The 24230-nt window shown below is 38.0% G+C and overlaps 1 protein-coding gene across 1 annotated transcript in view; it reads right to left on the reverse strand.

Moving 5' to 3' along the window:
* Nucleotides 1-562: 562 nt before the first annotated feature.
* The window catches only part of DENND4A (DENN domain containing 4A), a 92829-nt gene continuing 69161 nt past the window's right edge, over nt 563-24230 (reverse strand). The window contains exons 18-30 of the mRNA XM_075069064.1: nt 23901-24174; nt 20363-20527; nt 16077-17170; nt 14400-14616; nt 11728-11822; nt 8830-9005; nt 8588-8731; nt 7786-7996; nt 7262-7516; nt 6530-6647; nt 5640-5802; nt 4561-4625; nt 563-3938 (exon numbers count right to left, since the gene is read on the reverse strand). Of these exons, the coding sequence (XP_074925165.1) occupies nt 3802-3938; nt 4561-4625; nt 5640-5802; nt 6530-6647; nt 7262-7516; nt 7786-7996; nt 8588-8731; nt 8830-9005; nt 11728-11822; nt 14400-14616; nt 16077-17170; nt 20363-20527; nt 23901-24174 (3114 nt within the window). The 3' untranslated portion in view covers nt 563-3801. The remainder of the gene's footprint in view (nt 3939-4560; nt 4626-5639; nt 5803-6529; nt 6648-7261; nt 7517-7785; nt 7997-8587; nt 8732-8829; nt 9006-11727; nt 11823-14399; nt 14617-16076; nt 17171-20362; nt 20528-23900; nt 24175-24230) is intronic.

Genomic DNA, 24230 nt, shown 5'->3' on the forward strand with positions numbered 1-24230 from the left:
AATGATCTGGAAAAAGGGATAAATAATGAGGTGGCAAGGTTTGTAGAGGATACAAAATTACTCAGATAGTTAAGTCCAAAGCAGACTGCGAAGAGTTACAAAGGAATCTCACAAAACTACATGACTGGGAACAAAATGGCAGATGAAAGTCAAATGTTGCTAAATGCAAAGTAATGCACATTGGAAAACATAATCCCAACTCTACATATAAAATGATGGGGTCTAAATTGGCTGTTAACCACTCAAGAAAGAGATCTTGGAAACATTATGAATCATTCTCTAAAAGCATCTACTCAATGTGAGAAGCAGTTGAAAAAACTAACGTTAGGAACCATTAGGAAAGGGATAGATAAACTTGAAATATCATAATGCCACTACATAAATCCATGGTGCGCTCACACCTTGAATACTGCAGGCAGTTCTGGTCATCTCAGCTCTAAAAGATACATTAAGAATGGAAAAGGAAAAAAAAAGAAGGCAACAAAATGATTAACGGTACAGAACAGCTTCCATATGAGGAGAGATTAATAAGACTGGGACTTTTCAGCTTGGAAAAGAGGAGACTAAGGGGGATCTGATAGAGGGCTAGAAAATCATGAATGGGGTGGAGAAAATGAATAAGGAAGTGTTATTTACCCCTTCACATAAAACACAAGAACCCGGGGTCATCTAATAAAATTAATAGCAGGTTGAAAACAAACAAAAGGAAGTACTTCTTCACACAATACACAGTCAACCTGTAGAACTTGTTGCCAGGGTATATTGTGATGGCCAAAAGTTAAAACTATAACTGGGCTAAAAGAAAAAGAATCAGGTAAGTTCATGGAAGACAGCCATGGATGGTCAGGGAAGCAACCCCAAACACTGGATGTCCTTAAGTCTTTGACTGCCATAAACTGGGACTGGATGACAGGGGATGGATCACTTGATAATTTCCCTGTTCTGTTTATTGCTTTTGAAGCATCTGGCATTGGCCACTGTCGGAAGACAGCATACTTGGCTAGATGGACCATTGGTCTAACCCAATATGGCCCTTCTTATGTTACAATGTTTCTACAGTTGACTGACTTGCACCAGGTTTTGCGAAAGGAGTATTTAAAAAGTTAAGTGGATAATGATTTCATTTGATAAATAAAAACAACATGATATATTAATGTAAAGCAAGCACAACTGAACATCAGCAACCTTTAAGAAATGCAGTCTTAAGAGGGCAAGGGCACGCTAAAATTGCTTGCCTGAAATAATGAGACATATACAATATTTTTATGGTACATTATGTGCTTTCAATATAATACTGAAAGGACTTTTCATACCTGCATAAGCTGGCAAACTTGTTTGGTCTTCTACAGTTAAGGTGGTAGGGGGAAAGTACTCATAAGCAAGCTGGGCTAAAGGATTGGGCTACGTATTAAAGATGTTGATATTCTGTGCAAGCACAAGTGCATAGTTGCAATGTAATGTCATCAAATGAGACTTGGTTTGGAGACCAGACTCAGATGCTTGTGCCAGTACAGGTTAACTGCTCAATCTAGAACATGAAGCCTGCCTCATAGCTTTCCAAGTACCTCTGTAACACCAGTGACAGCTCTGGAGAAACAGCTTGTTCTCCTTCATGGCTATTAGGTACCACAGAATGGCGATCATCAAGTAGTAGTAACTGTAGTAGGAAATAGGATTTAAAGAAAGTGGTATAACACTGTATTATACACAGCACAAATATGAAGGTAGTTATTTACATACATGGTGACCATTGCAGGTAACTTTTACTTGGTAAATACAATGTAGCTACAGCAGAGCATGCAGAGCATACATGTTACTAGGTACTTACAATGAGTAAGTTCAGAAGTAATGACCATGTATTCCACATGCTGGTTTTGATGACTGAGTTGAGCATGTTGGCAGCGTATTTATCATGTATTGTAACTGATGATTAATATGGTAGTTTTACATCATCAGCGAGGAATACTTTTCAGAAAATGTGGGCACTACAAAATAAAGCCTCACAATTTTTTAAAATTAAGCATGTGAACTCTGGTGGTAAATGTAATGTTACTATCTCCACCTAAAGAAAAAAATAGCTACCCAATTAGCAGCATCTTAGAAAAGAGGTATTATTCAATGAAAGCTATATCCAGAGAGACCGAACGTGGGTCAAGATGTATTTTGCATGTAACATTAAGAGTAAACTGCAGCTCTTGACATTTTAAAACATTCTGCTTAGGGGAGTGTTCCCTTACTCTTTTGAAGAGGGATTGGTAGGTGCTTTGAAATAACCCTCTAAAAGTCTAATCACATTTCCATTCAATAATAATAATGATGTCAATAGAATTTTTCAATTTACTTCAGTGGAAACAGGATGGAGCCCTCACTGCCCCTCATTAACTTTGACAAGATGGCAGGTGCGAGTGTCTGGGCTATGCAGAAAACTCCCACAACAAGGTATATTTATCTTTTCCATCTAGGTAAATATCACAGTAGGATTGCTCTTGGAAATTGGAAAGGTTGGGAGAAGTCTCTCAAAGACAGAGTATCTTCTCCACCTCCAAGGCTGCAAGGTGGTAGGAAAAAGAACTTGTACATAGAACCTCTGATACTATACATAAAACCCACTTTCTGGTGTGTAGCTACTGTGAATGAGTGCATAACATTTTCTGAAAAGTCCTGACTCCAAGGTAGAGAGTTATGCAGCTCTATTTTCTTTACAGAGCCGAAGTTACTGTGTTGCCTGTGAAATATAAGATCAGCCATTCCAAATATACCTTATTACATACATTAAATTCCCTATATATTTTAAGTAGCATCTCCCCCATAACCACTCTTTTTTTTTTTTTTTTTTTTTTTTAAAGAGTAACTTTGGACCACAATGAATTAAGTGCCATATTTAGGGCATTTACAAACATACCTACACCTCCATATACAGGACTGTACACTATACATTTTATATGGAACTATTTTTGTAAGCTATTTGCTATACATCTTGTAATATATATCCATAGATAAATTAGTGAATGCCAACATCTAAAAAGCGTTGGATCGCCTTAAAGTAAACTGTGGATCCTTCCATGTATTACAGAATTTTGTAGGGGACTTCTTCAGAAAGAAAGATACTATAGAGTCAGAGTGTTAATAATCATATTTTTACGTTTGCCATACTTTTCATCTGATTGCAGTGGCAGTACATAATTGTGTGTGTGCAAGAAAAATACTGGCCCCAGAATGTTAGCTAGGACAGTGCTGAAATTATAGACCACTTCAAAAACAAATTATTTTTTCAAAACCTAATTGGACCAGTTACTATAAATAGCAGAAAAGAAATGAGCACTGTATTGCTTATGCAATAAGTTCATTAAAATTCACTAGACTAATTAATTAAAAAACTATCAACTTACTATAAACAATTTAAAATATGTATAATACAATTTTGTATGCGCTTCATAACATTTTGAATATTCTATGTAAACAGATTTGCAGAATTTACTTCACTCTTGCTAGTTTCAGTGCATCATTTTTGTCTGCCTCTCCCAAGTTTTCTTTAGAGGACTGTAAAATGTTGTCCCTTGTTAGAGAACTGATTTAGTTTAGGGTCCCCTGCTCCACAAAATGATTTGCAGAGAGAAGCAAGGAGAGGAAAGTAGTATTTGGCCCCTTCTTTGTTCATTGTCCATTTCTGTAACTGTACATAGGCCCAATTTTTTCCAGTCTTCTGCCACAATACATTTGTAAATATGTTTTCAAACACTGAAGACAGAGATGTTCTTTGTGACTTTACGCATGTATACAATTCATTACAGTACATCTACATTAAAGATATGGTTCTCCAAAAATCTTTCGGCATTCCATCACTCCAGTACTTGGCGGTCTATCGCAGTTGTGAGTGCTCTTGACCTGATTAGCTGTGAGACGATCATAGGCCATTTTGTACTCTTTGTCAAAAGCATCTGTAGAAATAAAAAAAGTCTATGTATTGTACCATACTTATACAGACGCTAAAATAGGGTAACCACCTTTCTAGTTGCTGGTAACCAGATCCCTTAGGCCCACCTCTTCCCCCAAGGCCTCGCCCCATCGCTTGCTCCTTCCTGCTCCATCACTCTCTCCTTTTCCTCCTCACTCCCTGTCACTTGCTGCCTCCTCTCAAAGAGCCTGCCTGCAGGTAGGTGGTGGCCCCAGCTGAGCAGGGGCTGGCATGGGTTAATAACTCAGCACTTCCCCATGCCCTGTGGTAACCGGACTTTTGGTTTGGGTACTATTTAGCATTGCCAGGTCCCCTTTTTGACTGGACTTTCTGGTAGAAAACCAGGCACCTGACAACCCTAAATCACACCCAGACCTGGAAGCCAAAACCTGGATGGGTGGCAAGCCTATGCCAATAGTATAGTTGTGCCTATTTTCATGAAACAGCTGAAGAGTCCTTGTAACAGTACACACGCACACACACACCCCATATTAACATTGCACACATTGAAATATACCAAAATAGATATTTTCTCCTTGAAATCTGAAATAATGGTCTGTATAAACCATTAATCTACATTTACTTACATACAGTTTATATCTTACCTATATCAATGTTCTCTCTTCCTAGAGCAACAAGTGAAAGAAATAATATTTCTCTATAGAGGCTCCTAAAAATGTAAAAAAGGCATTAATTCTGAAACATGGTACCATTTGAAATCAATACTACAGACAATTCAGAATCAAGCCAAACCATAAGTAAACAAACACTACTTATCTTACCACATTGTTGAAAAAAATGCCACCTTGAAAATCATTATTTGTTGAGCCCCTATACTGTGTTTGGTGCTCAAACATGGAAAATGACAATGTCCCTTTACCTAGGAGTTTATAGGCCAAGGGTCTGATCCAACTCCCAATGAAGACAGTGGAGTCTGGATCAGACTAACTGGAACATGCACATATGGGACAGACACAAAATATACCAGTGATAAAAGATAGAGAGGGTAAAAACATTTTTTTGTCACAAACTTCTTCAGAAAAAGTTATTTTTTGAGAGAATTAAAGATTTTCCATGGAAACATTTTAATTCTCTAGAAATGTCCACATTTTTTCTAAATAAAACAATCTCATTTCTTCCCCCCCCTTCCTCTTCTCTCACTTTTTTACCTTTCCCCCCTTTTTCCACTAGAAAAGTGAAGGAAGAAAGTTTTAAAAGGTTGAATTAAGTAACATTTTCTCCTTCTTGAGACTCCTACCCCTGTACACCTTAAGAGTACAAAAAATGGAAAGTAAACAAACACACACAAATAAATAAAGAGGGAATAAAAGTGAGAAAAAACCACCCCAAAATGAAAATAAAAATCAAAGCAAAACAAAAATTCTTGAATTTTGTCAAAACCGTTCCACAAAGCCCCCAGCGAAAAACAAACAAAAAACCCATAAACCAACCAGCCAACAAATTACTGGAAAATTTGGAATGAAGTTAAGAAAACGAAGGGTTTTTAAAATAAAGCTTTTGCAATAATCATTTTTAAAAAACACTGACCATATTTAGTAGATACTCTTGGGAGAACGTTGCTTAACACCTTGTAAAGGTTGTAACCCTGTGAACATACTATTCATACTGCGATCCCATGCTCATCGCAAAAGCTTGCTTCAATTTGATACATGAGTATTCCTACCTCTGTCTTTTAATCTGTGGCCATTTGTTCAATCGCTCTAAGATTTGACTCATTGGTCCATAGACATCATTCATCTTAATACTTTTCACCATGCTTCTCAAGAGCTCCTGGTTAAAGGAGTCATCATCTTTCTGCAATAAATGGACCACTGGATACTTTTGGGCTGCCAAAGAACAAACACCATAAGAAGAAATATGCTTTTTGTAAGCAGCATGGTATGAGAAAACCAAAAACAATGCAAGTCTATAAAAATGTGGATACACTCAATATGTTACCAAAAAAACAACAACAAAAAAAACACGCATCAAGTCAGAACAGCATCAAGGTAAAGAAAGAGAACAGGAATATATGAGACAAGCACAAATAAACAGCCATAAATGGGCCTACTGACCTTTGCAGGTCTTTTAGTAGCAATCAAATACTTAGTTTAAAAAACAAAAATCTAATATAAGAAAATAGGCTAAATGGATGGATTTATTGAAATGTTTTGTACAAACTACTGCAAGTTTTGTGAATCACCAAGCACAATCCTACTATTCCTCTCTCTCCCATAAAGAAAACACTGACAAGAAATGGTGGCCTACTTCTACTGGAAAACAAAACTTGTTGAAGCAGTATGCTGGAAGCTAAAATCTATTTGTAAAACACACACACAGACACACACACCAAATAAATAAATATCACAAAAAGCTTAGCAATAGCAACAAACAGAACACTCACTCTCAAACAAAAGAGTACGATTTTGACCTGCAAGACAAAGAAAGTGGTTTGATCAAAAAATCAATTGTATATCTATATAGGATAACTAAATGAAAAAAGATCTCTTTTCAATATACGTTTTTTAGTTGTTGAAAATAAAAGCTACTTTGGTTTTTAAATAGACAACTTACTCTGTGCATTCCACAGAATATATAGGGGCTGTCCTGGATCCTGATGCAACTTCATATTGTCCCATAGCATCTGAATGAGAACATATTTACTGTCCTCTGACATACAGTTTCGTGGAATCTGAATAGGAAGATTAAGCCTTTGAATACAGAGGTAGTTTATGACGGTTATAACAGCTGACTCTCTCAGTTTAACTGATACATATTAGATCAGTAGATTAGAGGATAACAGCTTTAACCTAAGCCACAAAACCACTATTTCCCATTATAGTCTGGGTCCTGGTAATGACGAAAGCCCAGGGCTCTGAAAAGAAGGCCTAAAGGATCTTCTCCTCCTCATCTTTCCATAATCAAACACCTACACACCCTCTAGTCCACTCAGCTTTTTTTTTTTTTTTTTGTTTGGCATGAAATAATAAAGTCAAAAATATGAGTTGTGAAGTCCCTTGTAGCTGGAACAGGACATCAAACTTCACTGAGCCTGCCACCAGTAGCATACTACACCCAGCACAGGCACCACTGGGTCTAAGTTCAAGAGTTAAGGTATGGAAATACACTGGGCCAGTTAAAGGAAATGGAGCTATAACAATTTACACTAGCTGAGGATTGGGCCCAGTTAGTTGTAAGCACTTGCACAAGAGCTATTTCCACATAAGGACTGTAGAATCAGATCAATCACTGAAAGACAAACATTCAAGTCCTCATCATTCAATACTGCCCTATCTTTTTCCATACCTTTGAATTTTTATTACAGTGCTCAGAAGAAAGTATTAGTCCTGGTAAGTTACTGGGCAAGTCCAGACGCCTGAAATACCACACCAGATTCCAAAACACGATAGGATGATGGTCTACAAAATCTGCCACTGTTATCACATGATCCCCTTCATTTTCAAGCAAGCTTTCAAGCTCTTTCCATACCACTAGAGGACTTAGGTAAGGAACAGTGATGGGGTCAGGACTACATAAACACCATTCCAGTCCCAAAGAATCCTATTGTAAAAAAGGAAGAAAATAAATTATATGAAATGTAGCTCTTCATAAAAAAAAAAAAAAAATCTTGTGAATGTTAACTGTTCCCTTCCAGGAATACCAAAGTCTACTCGCTGAAATTAATTTTAGTTCACATTAAAATCATGAGATCTATTTCTGCTTTTAACCTGGGAAGGTGATTTCAGATGACATTACTACTATTCTGCATGATCAAGTCTACTGCACATTTAAAACACTGTTGCTTAAATTAGAAACAAACCACTACACACTGTTGTTCCTTGCAAAGTGGTGGGCAGGCTGCCAGTGGGAACAATATGGCTGAGCTTCCGGCTTCCCTTCTCATCCTCTTCCAGTGGACCGTAAGTACTGACACTTCTTGCTACAGCATGACTGGGACACTCTGACCCAGCAATATTTTGTCTTCTTCCTGAAGGGATTTGGATACTTGTGGCACAAGAGTTGTCCTGCTGCTTAGATTTGCTGGAAAAGATATGGTTACAAACAAGACGAGCTTTCACATTGTTCTTTAGTGTTCATACATACTGGGAGTTACATAGGCAAAGATGTAAAACAAAAACCTAAGTGGCCCACTACTCATTGGATCTTGACCCTCATTATGATGGAGAACCCCAGACCCAAAGTGGCACCTCAGATTCCACTCAGCCAACCACACTGCCCATGTCACAGGAAAGCGACTCTCTCCTTGCAAAGAACAGAAACACTATAAGAAGAAATATGCTTTTTGTATAGCAACACGGTATGAGAAAATGATGATGGACGGGGGCCCCCCATCAGGGACTACAGCCAATACTGCAGGATTATGGATGTTGTCAGTGATTTTCTGCTATAGGGAGGGAATGCAAACAGTTAACCCAGCTAATCTGCCAAATGTCCAGCTCGCACGGGGCAGCGAGCAACAGTACGGAGGTCCTCATGTTAAACAGATTTTTCTTATATCTTTTCACTTTTTAACCTTTTTGTAATACAATTTCTTTCCATTAGTTATGAATTTACACATGCCCCTGAATTATTTCAGGTAAAAGTATCAGTCAATAGAAAATGCACATTTACCATTTTGAATTAAAATCTTGAACAGGCATTACAGATGTAGCAAGACATGATGTGGGAGTAGAGATACAGGATTTTCCTGTCTGATTTGAAAAAGGTGAGGGAAGCTGCATATTCTCTGTAGATGGACTGGACTTCAGAAAGTACCTATGAGGAAATGAAGTATTAATGTAATGTAAGAAAGGCTTAAAAAATTAAAATTTGAGCATATAAAACCTTAAGCGAGAAATCATATAATAAATTACCGCCCAGGTCGCCGCAGATCTCGGATTTCAATATTCAAAAAGGGCAGGAATAGGTTGCCACAGAAGGGACATGTGGTATTGAGATTTGAATCATCTGCAGTCCATCCTGCCATGATTTCTTCATCATGAACCAGACAGTCACAAGTTCGACATCGCGAACAGCTTGAGATGAGTACCTGTATATAGTACTTAATTAAGAGGAGTTCTACAGGGGCTTCAGAACTTCTTTGCTCTTTGTTACAAAGAAAATGCATAGACGAGAACAACAGACTAAGGCCAAAATGTTCATGCTTAGGTGCTGAAAAGCTTAGTACCTAAACCTGTATCTGGACACCTAAAAATAAAGTAATTGCCTAACTTTAAGCACTCAAGATTGAACTTTTTGGCCTGAATTTATGTATTTCAATACATCAATAGTAAGCTTTCAATCCAAAGTACATTAGTGTTCAGTTGATGCTTCCATGGACTCATCTGTGTCCTAGAGTGAAACAGAAGTGAATGATGGAATGACTGATGTATCTCAGAGGAATTAATTACCTGCAAGAATGAGTTTGTGAAGACTCAGATCTATTGTGAGGTAAACAGATCAGGGGCTAATATAAACAGATTAGGGACTAAATTACTTTGCTCATGCAGTACACAAATACATTGTAGCTGAATTGTTTGGCTTCCCTTCTCACTGGTCTACCAGGATAGCTCAAACCTTACAAACACTGATATATCTAGAATAATAATGTGGGCTTTGTTATCAGTTTGCCAAAAGAGACATTGTAAGTTGTTTAGGCCTACAATCTAGGATTTGTTAACCAAACCAGAACCCCAAAACACCCTAATAGTAAACAAAATAAATAACTACTTGAATTTAAGCTCTCCTCTGTAATGATGGTTAGTACATGAGAACTAAAATCTAATTGAACAGAGAAAAGTAACTCATCTATTTTCATTGTCCAAATTCAGTAAAATGCAAAAAGCACATAAACAGCATTAGAGGTAGAAGTAAATCACATCTTAAATATTCTTTCAGCATCAATAAAAAGAAGATACTTATCTCAAAGAACTCCAGTTACTGAAGGGACTATTGGCCACATGGATCCTACTGTAGGTGTGTGCACCCATCTATGCAAACCTGGAACATTTTAGCCAGCAGTGTATGTGGGGGCCGCACATGCTCTCTGTACATCCTTGTGCCCCAAGGTATAAATGGTGCATCAGCCTTAATTACCACTCAGTTCCTTCACTAATACAGAATCCAAATAAAGGCCCCATATCAGTGGGGAAGTAGGGTGGGTGAGATCTGAATTGACTAAAAGCCTCTCAAAGAACTCCAGTTACTGTAAGGGAAATAACCATCTTCTTTGAGTGTTTGTCCACAAAGATTGCATGGTAAGTGACCGACTAGCAGTTACCTCTCAGAGAGGTGGGTGACAGGAGTCCTATCTAAATAACAACTTTAGGACATCCCTGCCAAATAGATCTAGAAGCCGCCACAATGGAGCAGTGTTTGGTAAACGCATGAACTAAATTCCAAGCAGTCATCCCACGGATCTGAGAAATAGGGTCTCCCCTAAAGCAAGCTACAGATGTCAACTGAGCCCCAGTAAAGCGTGCCCTAACTCAAGAGGAAGGAGGTGTGAATGAGTAGGAAATCTTAGACACTTTAGGTGGTGACAAATTACCATGGGCAGCAAAAAAACTGAATGACTGTTGGGGCTGCTTCACCTTCATACCCTCCCTACAGGGTACCACAAGCTAAATATGAGTTAACAGTGTGATACTGCTGCAAAAAAAACCAAAAAAACAAAAAGTGATTCTGGGATGCATTAACAGGTGTGTTGTAAACAAGACACGAGAAGTCATTCTTCTGCTCTGCTCTGCGCTGGTTAGGCCTCAACTGGAGTATTGTGTCCAGTTCTGGGCATCGCATTTAAAGAAGATGGAGACATTGGAGAGGGTCCAGAGAAGAGCAACAAGATGATTAAAGGTTCGTGAACATGAACTATGAAGGGCTGAAAGAATTGGGTTTATTTAGTTTGGAAAACAGAAGACTGAGAGGGACTGATAGCAGTTTCAGGTAACTAAAAGTGTATCATAGGAGGAGAAAACTTGTTCATCTTAGCCTCTATGATAGAACAAGAAACAATGGGCTTAAACTGCAGCAAGGAGATTTAGGTTGGACATTAGGAAAAAGTTCCTAACTGTCAGGATAGTTAACAACTGGAATAAATGCCTAGGGAGGTTAGGGATCTCATCCTCCTCTCTGGAGATATTTAAGAGTAGGTTAGATAAATGTTTATCAGGGATGGTCTAGACAGTATTTGGTCCTGCCATGAGGGCAGGGTACTGGACTCGATGACCTCTCGAGGTCCCTTCCAGTCCTAGAGTCTATGAATCTATGAAGGATGCGTGTACAGCCCCAACAGGCATTGCTAGCTAAAAGGTTCCAGTCTTATGTGCATGGGGCATACACACCCACAGCAGGTTCTGCGTGAACAAAGACCCAAGGAAGAAACTAAAATTAACCACAGTTACCATTAAAAAAAAAATAGTATAATTTTTAAATTGAGAGTTGTATAAGATGTGTTAGTGTTTCTTTTAGATTTCCAAATCCCATGGCAACTAGTTTCCTCAGGATCCTTTGAAAATCCTAGCCTTATTCTAAACTAAAGGATTGCAAGAATAATCAAGACATTTTTAGAGCAGGAGCATTTACCTATTTACTAATTTTTACTATACTGAGTCTTTAACTTGGAGTTCTAACCGAGTTTAAAGTGGCATTTCATTTTTACTTGGAATATGTTCTTTTGTCTTTATCTGGAATATGTCTAAGAAATACATGAAGAAAAGTTGTTTCTTTTCTATCCAAATTAAGATGCTATAGCAAGACATATCATACTATACCTCCATAGCATAGTTCTGAAACACACTGGTGCTACTTGTGCTGCAAGAAGACATCAATTCTGATTTGTCAGGCAAGGGAAACTTTGAAAGGGAACCTATTAATTGATGATAAACAAATAAAAGGAAGTATTTGTTACTACATAAAATAAATTTACATTAGAATCTACATTGGTCTTTAACTAAGTGACTTTACATAGTAAAGTATATTTTGGGAGCTACAGCAGGTCAGTTATTATGCTGGAGATGCCCTGGAACAGAGTGAGTTGCTAAGACAAGGTCTGAGGCTGCTGCCAACAACAGGGATAGTGGTGAGCTGCCAAGCATGGAAAACCAGTACATGTAGATTCTGTGAAAGGAGCATGCTAATAGCTAGGAACAGGTTCTGATGAAGCAATTCATATGGTTCCTGCATGAATCAAAGCTAAGGAGGGATGAAAGATTTCGCTACAGAATCAGCTAGACAGAACCACTATTACAGATAGGAAAAATGAAGTACAGGTGGTTAAAATCTTTCTCATACCAAACAAACAGAAAAAACACTCCGATAATTCACTGAGGGATAACCTGACAATTACTAATGACAACATACATGTGCATGCCTTCATGTGCACATACAGGGAAGACAGAGTGGGAAGAGGTTTAAAATGTTTTGGTCCAAATGCATTTTCTTTAATTCTTACTAAAAAAAAGCCCAGCATGGTCAACCCTAATAGAACCCAAATAACCCCTCAGAGTATGCCATGCAGCTTTCACCTCCCGCAACCTTGGTATGCCTGTCATCCATCCACAGACTCTACTACAAACAAACAGTTACCATGCTGAACTCCCTACCTCTTAAACAAGAAATTAATTCTTCCTATAAACCCATTTCCCTTCCATGCTCCAGTCCGCTAACTTGCCCCATATTCACACACCACCACTTCAAAAATACTCCCCACTCCAGCAGCAGAAATGAAATTCTGTCCCCTGGGTCCATTCCTGTGAGACCAGCAGCAGGGCTCCATGAAAGATATTTGATGTTCTCCTACTGTCTGTTGTCCAGAGAGAGACAGACATTTCTCACTATAAGAGGTTAAATGATGGATATTTTTTTTTTTTTTTTTTGCAGGAAATGCAAAAAAAAAAAAAAAAGTGATACTAAATGACTTGCTATGGCATGTCCCCAAAGAGAACCTAGCTCTCCTGACTCCCAGTCCTATACTTTCCTCACTAAACCATGCTTCCTCTCAATTTGATTGTGGTTAAAATGGGGTACTCTATCATGACATTTATGCAGAAATCTGTATATAACACAAAAAACCCACCATTTAATCTCCTCTAAACATTAGAGACAATTCAGTAAAATGCCTGTCTTGTTCTCTACATGGAAACACAATGTTACTTTTACTAAGGTAGTGGTTCCCAAACTGGGATTGGTGAACCCCTGGGGGTTCACAAAATGTTACAGGGGGTTCTCAGGTAAAAATTCCCTAATGGCGGACAAAGCTGTCCCTGGGGATCCCGGGCAGCATGGCACCAGCAGCCCGCAGACTCTGAACTTCCAAGAGCTAAGCAAATCAAAGCAAGCCAATCTATCACACTGAGGAGATTTAAACTTCAAGACTTCTTATAAGAAATGGAAATGGAGGTGGATATTTTTTGCAGTTTTTAAAATTAAACAGGCAGCTAGTATTGTTTTAAAATTATTATGAAGAATAAGTTTAAGCTTTGTTGTAATGTGTATTGTTTGCCTGGACTGCTCAAAACCTGAATGCTTGTGTAGGAGGAACTCTTTGAGTTGGCTTCTTAAATAACTTCATGCTGTTTCACATCTGATCCTCCTTGATGAAACATAAGAGCCTCATCTTATAACAGACTTATTCAAAGTGATACAAGCTATGAAAGTGAGATCTTGGAAGAGTGTTGCTGTTTTCATAATACAATAAAAATTCTGTAATGATGAATAATACTTAATAAATATTGTGTAATATGCATGCCATAAAAACAAATTTTATATTTCCAAGATCACTGCTTTTATAATTTATGCTCAGGTAAAGGAGAAAATCCCTGGAAATATTCATTTTTAGGAGGGGATTAATGAGACGACATTTTAGTGAAAGGGGTTCACAGGTTGTTAAAGTTTGGGAACCATTGGTTACTAAGGATTTTTATTATTACTATTAAGAAGAAAAACAAAAAAAAGCCAGGAACAATAAAATGAGCTACCAAACAAGCCTTGTTACAGACTTTTGCAGCTTATATAACCCTCTCTTAGCTGAAAAGTGCAGTTGTCTCTATTAGCCATTGAAGATACTGGAGCCATACAAGATCAACTCCAGGTACAGTGAGGTGGAATATAGAGGTTCATGCGAATATCATTGTTATTACTATTTGTACTCCCTGGTCATAGATCAGAACCCCATTGTACTAAGGGCTGTGTAAACACGGAACAAAAAGATCGTCCCTTTCCCAAGGAGCTACAATAAGAACACGCACACATGCGTTGGGGACATGCATGCAGCGAGGTAATAGTTTGCATACATTTGCTTTCCCTCACAAAAAGGGCTAATGTATCTGCTGAGATCCCAAATTATGAACTAAAATTATGAAGAGATGCCACAGCTTTCAACGCTATAGTTTTGAGCAAGTGATTGCAAATTTGATGAAAATATAAAAAAAAACAAACTTCTTACCACAGTGATAGAATTGCTTGGATGAGCCATCATGAGAAGCTGAACTTTCTAGGCTTGTCCTGCTTAGACCAATTTCCTTAATTACCGAGATGTCATTGTTCTCTTGAGGAGAAGTAGTACCTTCAAAGTCATTGCAGACATCTTCATCAGTTAGAGACGTTGATTCTGAATCCAGAATTCCAAGAGATGAAACACTTGCTCGGTCTGAATTTTGATCCTACAAAAAAAACAAAACAAACAGTGATATTGTTATTTTCTATGCTCAGAAAATTAAAGGCAAATGGAAACATTTTTGAAAGATAAAAATGTTATTTTTATTATGAGAAGTTGGACACCCAAGTATTTCTCTCTGATATAGTTCACCTCAGATTTGTATTGAGAACCCGTATATGTATAAAAGACAAGTCAGTCTTTATTCAGTAGATCTCAATGGGCTCCTTTTAAAAAAAATCCTTGGGTTAGATCCCCAACATGCACTGGGAGCCTGTCTACACTAGCATTTCCACTGTTTCTATGATTGATACAAGTTGAACCAGTGGCAACGTTGGCGGGAATTCAAACAAAACAATTCTGATGCAGACACAGCTTTAGATCAGCTAATCATTGAATATAAGAGCACTTCCATTTTTCAAATTAATGCTGGAACAATTTTTCTTCAAATTGTTTCTGTTCATTTAAAGACAGACAGAAGTATCTATTAAAAACAGACATATACAAAAAGATATTTGCTACATAAATACTGCATCATTCAGACTATTTGAAAAAGCATTTTCCCAGGTGCACAGTATTTAAGAGAGTTTAAATAAAAAGTAAAGAGTCTAGTAGCTGTAATACTGTACACACATGAAATGTACATTTCAAAGTTAAGTTGCATTTATCTGAGAATTTCTCGCTTATGATGGACAAGTTTTCATTTACTTCTCTAAAGTAAAGACCAAAGAATATTTTTCTAGTCGGAGTAACCACTATCCTCCATAAAGACATATGTTAAATAAAAGCTGCACGTATTCTAGTCTGGTACTGGAAAACACACATCTAGTTCCCAAATATCATTAGTAAAAGATTTACACTACAGAGGAAAAAAGTATCTGTTCGGAGCAATAACCACCAACAATTTTTCTGTGCTTCTGCCAGCTAAGCCTAAATGAAAATGCTCAAGAATCCTCTATTTTTCTTCACATTACATTCCCCCTCATATGCCAAGCAACCCTCTTAAAGACACCGTGCTGGTAGCTGAATGAATAAGATGCCTTTCCAAATCCATCAGTATTGTTTCCAAATTGACAAGAGTTATCCAATCTGCTCCCACTCCAGGACACAACATGCTATCTATATTGCATCCCCAGAAACTGAGAAATTAGTACTGCTAATACTATAATTACTTGAATACACACTTAATCTGTAGTTGCTATTGACTTCCTTGTCCTTCTAGGACCTTCAATTGCTTTGAAAATGTCAATCACTGCATTTAATTGAAGAATGGTGTGTAAATCAGGTTCTAGCAAATCTCATTTCATCACTAATGGATGTTGTGCATATACTCTGCCTTGATGTATGTCAGCCAACTAGACCTTTTCCACACACACAAGGTTCAGTGTTTCAGCCTCTCCAGAATTATGTCCTTTCTTCATAGAAATGTATCTTTTGAAAAATCTCAAAGTAATTGTGAAAGTTTACCTTTGAGGATGCAGCATATGTAGTAAACTTTGAATACCACTTGCTAGCCTTCTCTGCAACACCTTTCCCAGCAGAAAACATGCTGCTTTTCAGAACATCAAATGTAGGTGTTAATAGTGTATCTAAGTTGAACGAAGGTGGAGACACTAGAGTTAATGCACCTGCCATGTCCTGTGACTGATCCCTTGCTGGACTGTAAGATGGAGAGGACCAAAGCCTGTCCCTTGGCCTTTCTTCATTTTTTATGTGGTAACTTTTGGATTTGATAAGACGCATTGGCCTGGGAGAATTTGGGGGAAGGCTGGATCTTCTGCATGGCTTGGTGAGTGTTGGACTCTTTTTACTAACATTTTTGTCATCGTATGTTTTTTGCAAGTCAATGCTTGGCGCACGGCTTGTCAAAGGGCTGCTCATGTTGTTCATGTACATCACTATTTCTTCCGCTAAATCCCGTCTTGCAGATGGCGTTGAAACACTTTTGTCATCATCATCGTCATCATCATCATCATCATCTTTCTGTTGCTCTGTCTCAGCAACCAGCAGCGAGAGGGGATCAAATCCAGTTTCCACATCTGTTTTTTCAACTGGTTTTATTAGAAAGCTGCTATTACGCTGTAACATCTTAGGTTTTTCATTAGATGACTTTACTATTTTGGCTGTGTCAGGTTCAGCATCTAAGTCTTCTAAATCAAAGATAACAGGAGATTCTGTTTTATCTGCAAAACTGCCATAGAAAGGTGCATCTTCATCGCTAGATTCCTTCTCCATACTCTCTCTCTCAAACCCTAAAGATGACTTCCTGATGTCAAGACTATTTGGCCTTATGCTCTTCTGGAATACATTAGATAGTATTTTTGCATCAGCTCCTAATTTTTCCACAATGTCTCCACGGCTTGCATTCTGGTTAATTCTATTTATCATGAACCCCATCAGGGCATCTCCACTCAGATTACGGTTCCTGCTTCCCCATGCCATCTGTTTTAGGTCAGGTTCCACAGCACTTTTATGTCTCTTCCTTAAGGTTTTACTTTGAATAACTCCTGCTTCATTGGTACCCTCAAAAGCGGATGTGAACAGCAGCCCTGCTGGGCTTTCTGAAAAACAGAAATGAGTTACCTTACTTTTGTCAAATATATTTAAAAAAGTCAAAATTAGCACAAAAAAACTAGAACGTAAACCCGCTTAATCTTTCAAACTGGTAATAATATCAGCTTGTGGATACTAGGGCTGGGTTGGCTTGACTGAACAGAGAGAGCAGGCACAGCCCTTAAAATGCACACGTCCAGAGATATTCAGGGAAATCCTGCTTACCACTGGGTACACCCATGCGGGGGTGAGCTTCTTTGTGCCACTGCTTGGGCTTCCCCCACTTGGCAGTAAGGTTCCTTCAGGTGTTGTGCAGCCATTGCCTCCCTTCTAACAACAATCCTTCCCCTCTAAGTTTCGGGATATTGGGGAACGAGAGGAGGGAAGCAAAATCATAGAGTGGCTAATGTAGTACTTGATTATTAAAGAATTAAAAGAGGGTACTGTAATTAATGCAAAATCAACATGGGTTTATGGAAAACTAGATCCTGTCAAACACACATCATATTTTTGGATGCGATTACCATTTTAGTTGATAAAGGTAGTAGCGCTGATGTACTTGATTTAGACTTCTCTAAGGCTTTTCACTTGGTATAATACAAAATTTTGATTAAAAAGCTAGAATAATATAAAATTGACATGCACACATTAAATCAATTAAAAACTGGCTGATAGGTCTCAAAATGTCATTGTAAATAGGAATTGTCATTGAGCAGGTGTGTTGTCCAGTGGGGTCCTGCACTATTGAACATTTTTTACCAATAATCCAGATGAAAACAAAATCTTCACTCATAATTTTGCAGATGATACAAAAATTGGGGGAATGGTAAATGAAGACAGGTCACTGATTCAGAGTGATCTTGACTGCTTGGTAAACTGTGCAAAAAAACAATATGCTTTTTAATACAGCTAAATGTAAATGTAGATACATATGGGAACAAAGAATGTAGGCTGTACTTACTGGAAGAGGGACTCTACCCTGGCAAGCGGTGACTGCCAAAAAAATCTGGGGGTCGTGGTGGATACTCAGCTGAACATGAGCTCCCAGGGTGACCCTTTGCCCAGAAGACCTAATGTGATCCTGGGGTGCATTAAGAGGGGAAGTAGAGAGGTATTTTACATCTATATTTGGCAACGATCTGAATGCTGCAGGAATATTGGGTCCAGTTCTGGTGCCCACAGTTCAAGAAGAATGTTGATAAACTGGAGAAGGCTCAGAGAAGAGTCATGAGAATGATTAAAGGATTAGAAAATATGTCTCATAGCGATAGACTCACAGACCTCAATCTATTTAGCATCACAAAGAGAAGGGTAAGGGCTTACAGTATCTACAGAGGAAACAAATAAGCTCTTCAATTTAGCAGAGAAAATGTATAACACGATCCAATGGCTCAAAGTTGAAATTTGGCAAATGCAGACTGGAAAAAAAAAGGCATAAATTTTTTAAGGGTGAGAGTAATTAACCATTGGAACGATTTACTAAGGATTGTAAAAGCAGCAAAGAGTCCTGTGGCACCTTATAGGCTAACAGATGTTTTGGAGCATGAGCTTTCGTGGGTGAATACCTACTTCGTCGGATGTTGCATGTTCACCCACGAAAGCTCATGCTCCAACACGTCTGTTAGCCTATAAGGTGCCACAGGACTCTTTGCTGCTTTTACAGATCCAGACTAACACGGCTACCCCTCTGATACTTTACTAAGGATTGTGGTGGGGTCTCCATTACCCACAATTTTAAAATCAAGATTGGATGTTTTTCTAAAACATCTGCTCTAGGAATTTTTTGGGGGAAATTCTATGGCCTGTGTTATACTGGAAGTCAGACCAGATGATTACAATGGTCCTCCCCTTCTGGTCTTGGAATCTATGAAGGGGAGAAAAGGGGAGCTCTCCCTCTAATTTTAGCAGGAGGAGGAAGGGAAGGAGTTATGCTCCCCAGAAGAACGCACACAGCTTCTCTCGTACTCGCTAACCCCTGGATGTCAATACACCATAAAAGGGTCTGAAATCTGAACTGAAAGAGATGGCCATAAAATGATTTTTAGAAAAACAGCAGCATCTGTCAGAGAGCCTCTAAGTCACAGCATCCAATAGTATTCTGAAAGCAGCAGCAACAAATTTCAGACTCGTGAAATTAGGTTCCCACTTTACAGAAATGATCATTCACTAAGAAGAGGTGTGATAGCTGGGGTCAACAAACAGAACCGTTTCTGAGGGCAAAACACATTTTTTAATGTGATGAACTAGAGCCAAAGAAACAAGTCTGAATGTCAGAGCAGACTCCTTAGTTTTGTCACTACACAGAATCCACAGACCTGAAAGCATGATACATCACACTATTTCAACCATGGCTGACAGTGTTAGAATAATTAGACTTCACACTACTAAAGGGAATGGAAAAACAGTCGGAAGCTTCATTTAATTATACTGGTTAGACACCTCCACTCTGACCTGCAGGAATTTGATACCTGCAGGAGGTCACATGTGAGAGAGAGAAGAAAATGTCATTTGTAGAGTTTGGGGTGTTTGGGAGCACATGCAGGAACATGAACAGACAAGTTAAGAATATAAAGTTCTGAAAATCCAGACACAATATTCACAAAGTTGTCTCCTTGACCCAAGCACTTACAGACGATAGACCCAATCTAACTTATACTGACATTACTGAAAATGGTTTCATTTATGTCATCTGCCATTGGAGGAGCCCCTATTTTTATTTTTATATAAAAGTGGTGGAGGCTGCAGAGTTGCTACCATGATTCAAGACAAAAGTTCAGGTACAAACCCAGCACTTTTACTTTTCAGACTAATGAAGAATACATGTGTCATGACAGTAACATAGGTGATGTGTAGATGAAACAAAGACCCTCATGGTCCAAGCCCAAAGCAGCATTATCATGACCTTGGAGAGCAGTATACAATTATGTACAAGTCAGGTGCTGTAATAGCAGCCAGCAACTCTGGTGGTTAATGGGGAAAAAAAAAGGAAACAAAAACTAAAGCCATTGCAAACATAAAAAGTGGCCCAGAGAAGAGAGAATTGTTTAAGCTCCGATATTTTTCTCCCTAACACCATATTGGTGTACTTAAAAACTAAAACCTAGCAGAGACACAGCTCCATGACAAATAATGCAAGTTATGCTCTGATTAAAAAAACACAATTACCCTTAAATAAAGATGAAGTATAACTATTAACTCACCCGTGCTAACTTTCCCAGCTGTACTGTCAGCATTATCAATGGTACCATTGAGTCGTACTATGTTAGAAGTGGCTTTTGCTACTTGAATTGAAGTACTACTTGAATTTTGATAATTTAGCTTGGGAAGACAGTCACCACTTCCTTTTGCGCTCTCTGTTTCAGATACTGTGTGCATAAAAGAATACATGCAAAATTTCATTAGGACTGAGGTAATTCTTAGAACAAGTTTCAAATTCCCATTATCTATAAGATTTTTTTTTACAGGATTAGTTAGAAACTGAATGACAGCATGTGGTGATACTGATCAATTACACCAAAAGTAAGCTGAGATGTTCAAGTCTGAGACATCCCCCATGGCAATATTAGCAAAGATTACTGAACCAAAGAATGGCTAACTGAACTGTTATATGATATACTTCTAGAAGAGCTCAGTGGAGAAAATAGCATCCAAATACAATTTGTAATCTTCAAGATTCCAAAATGCAATGACATTACATGGTACTAGGATAAACTCTATGGCTTGTGTTAGGCAGGAGGTCAGACTAGATGATCAGAATGGTTCCTTTTGGCCTTAAGATCTATGAATATGAAATGAAACTTTCTAGTGACCAACTACAGTCTCCCTTTCTAAATATAATTTTATATAATTTTCTAAATGAGTGTTGCTGTTTTTTAAAAACAGCAACTTTTCAAACATTAGATCTCATAACAGCAAAAAAATGTTAATGTCAGGTTTATTGAACTTACAACTTACATTTTAATGCTGCAATATTACATGTTTCATCTCATTTGGAACCAATTATATATACTATTAAGTAATGCTTAAATTTAAACTAACTCGTACTTTGTTTCAAGGAAAACAAACACAAAAGAGATTCCAATACGTCCTCACTCTGCAAAAACAGGAAAACACCTATTAACCTAGGGCATCTGATAATTCAATGAACGTTTCCACTAAAAGCAGTAGTAGTTAACAATATATTTGTCCAAAATATATCTAGTTGTAAGAGCATTAAGGCCTGATTTTCAGAATTGCTGAGCACCTACAACCCAAATTTAAGTCAAAGGGAGCTATAGAGGTTTAATCACCACTAAAACGGCATGTCTACACCACAAATTAAGATGTAACTGTGGTGTAGGTAGGCATACCCACACTAGCTTTAATCTTGCTAATGATGGTAATAACAGTAGAGAAAATGCAGAGACACTGGCTTCAGCACAGACTAGCCAGTCATGTACAAGCCCACCTGGGACCTGGGGTACTTACTCTGATTGCTACACTCTATCAGTATCCTTATTTTCACTTTTCAGGATAAACAAAAAGTTACTCTGATACATTCATCAGAAAATGTCTTGTTACTTAATTAGCCCTGAAAGTTGAGGTACAAATCCTTGGGAATTTTCCAGGTGCACACAATTTAAGTCTGGAGCAAAATAGCAAGTTTTTACTTCTATTCATTTTTGGGTTAGATAACATAAAACGGATTCATCCACAAGGGATTTTAAAATAATGTAAATTCAAAAGACTAGGAAATTAACCAGGTGAAGAAGCTAAAAGATTTTGATGTTTCTGTGCTATTGCACGTTTGCTCCACTGAACATTTCATCTCAGTTAGTTTGATAATAAAAAGGGTTGACAAAGAAACAACACTGTTAAACAACAGTTGTGTCTCTGTTCCATAACCCTCCACACACACAGTCAGAGAAACCAGGTTTTGTGTGATGGAATAAATGGTGATTGGGGAGGGTAGAATAAATTCATCCATTCAATCCAAAGAGAGGTTTAGGAGCCAGAATACAGGCTGCTACCCTTTCATATCTTTGCACTGCTGGATCTGCCTCAATGCAGATCCAGCTACATACAATGTCACTTGAGAGGTAACTAATGCCAGATCTACGCTAGAAAGTTAGGTTGACCCAGCTACATCACTCAGACAGGCCTGTGAAAAATCCACAAACCTGAGCGATAAGAGTTAAGCCAACCTACTGCCTGGTGTAGAAACTGCTAGGCTGACAGAAGAATTCTTCTGTCAACCTACTTATGTCTTCTCAGGGAGGTGGACTAACTATAGAGATGACAACCTCTCCCATCACGGTAGTGGGTGTCTGCACTGAACTGCTATAAGCAGTAGAGCTGTGCCATGCAGCATTTCCACTGAACACAAAGCCTAAGCAAATATGTAATGCTGCAGTACTTACAAGCACAGAATCTGTATTTGTTTTAGAACTGATTTTTCCAAAAAAGATGTATCATAATTAAATGCACAGAGCAGGCAACTGCACATCTAATCAGGAGCTAAAGTACACGCACAAGCAACTGATCATTTTCAACAGGTGGCACCGACAAGTGCAAAACATTTTCAGCAAAGTCAGTGGTGACATTATGTTTCTAAAACTAATGTAAGTGATGAACTTCGGGTGATGAATCTTAACTGTGCATTTTCACAGCTGGCATTTGTTCTGTTTTTTCTGAAATTCAATCTTAACTCAGAATTTCCTGAGAATTCTAATGCTTTGGCTTTTAAAATACAACACTTCATTTTTTTCTTTAAGTAACTGATCTTTCCTTTAAAAAAAACATTTAAGCTGAAATTAAAATTATTTAAAAAAATAAGAAATTGCTCTATAACAAGAGGGTCTTGCTTCATTTGGACCTTCACCTCCCTAGTTCCTGTGAATGACTGAGTTCACCACTTGAGCGCTTTCTAAGAGATATAAGATGGCAATGAGAAAGCATCTTGTGATGGAAGATTTCAGAAATCCCCTCCTTGGAATCCTCTCTGAGTCTGGAGAACACACAAAAAAGAAGTAATATGTTCTCATATGTATATGTGGATAAGCAGGGAGTCTCTAGAGCTTGCAAACTAGATAGGTACTCCTGCAGAGATTATGAAGTATGCATGGACGCCTGCAAGGAATGCAAGTTCTGTTCTTTACAAGCCATCTTGCAAGCTCTGCAAGAAATCCTGTAGACCTTACTTCTGGATTGACATTTGCTGCTTAGGAATCATGCAGCCTTTACTTCTGAGCTATCTAAACAACACAGGGCACTGACAGAAGCACGTAACAGACCAGGATGCATTGTTCAAAACAAGCACAAGCTGACGTGATGTACAGAACATACATTAAGAGTGCTGTTGATAAAATAATAATTCACTTTAAAAATTAGTCAAAGGTAGTCAGCAGGGACAACATATTAAACTAAATCCAGAGTCTGTAGGCCTAGCTGAGTTATGACATTACTAAATAAATTAGAAATCATGCAAGAAGTAAGATTACCTTGGTATTTTGGGCCCTCATCTCTCTAAACTCTTTGCCCAATTTGCGTGAACATTGCCATACAAGTTCGAGATGGCTTATAAAATGGTAGGCCAATTCCTTTAGGTTTGATGAAAGTATGCAGATGTAAGTACAGTTTTGCTGTTCCTCTCCTACAGAGGAGACTAGCAGGCTCTCCACAATGCATCCCCCTACTAGATATCAAAGCATCATCATTTATACACAATGAACTTGACATCAATATTTATAAAATACATACAAGAACTGGAATCACTCTCTCTCTTGTCCTCTTTTTGTTTTTTTATATCTTGAACAGACGTTTCCCCTTGCCTAAATTCTTCTTTAGATAACAAGTTACTCCCAAGATCTGAAAGTCCCCCTATTGTAACAGGAGAATTGACAGGATAAAAGAAAATTAACTCTATATTTCCATACAATGAAATACTGTGTAATAGAACAAATGAAATATCCATAATACAATAATTTCTTTTGTTAGGCAAATTCCAGCTAAAAATATTGAACACTTTACCATATAAAATTGCCATAGAATGTCAGGACAACTATAGATTAATTTAATACAACGCTGGTG

This window comes from Chelonoidis abingdonii, chromosome 9 (assembly GCF_003597395.2).
Source record: "Chelonoidis abingdonii isolate Lonesome George chromosome 9, CheloAbing_2.0, whole genome shotgun sequence".
Lineage (NCBI taxonomy): Eukaryota > Metazoa > Chordata > Testudines > Testudinidae > Chelonoidis > Chelonoidis abingdonii.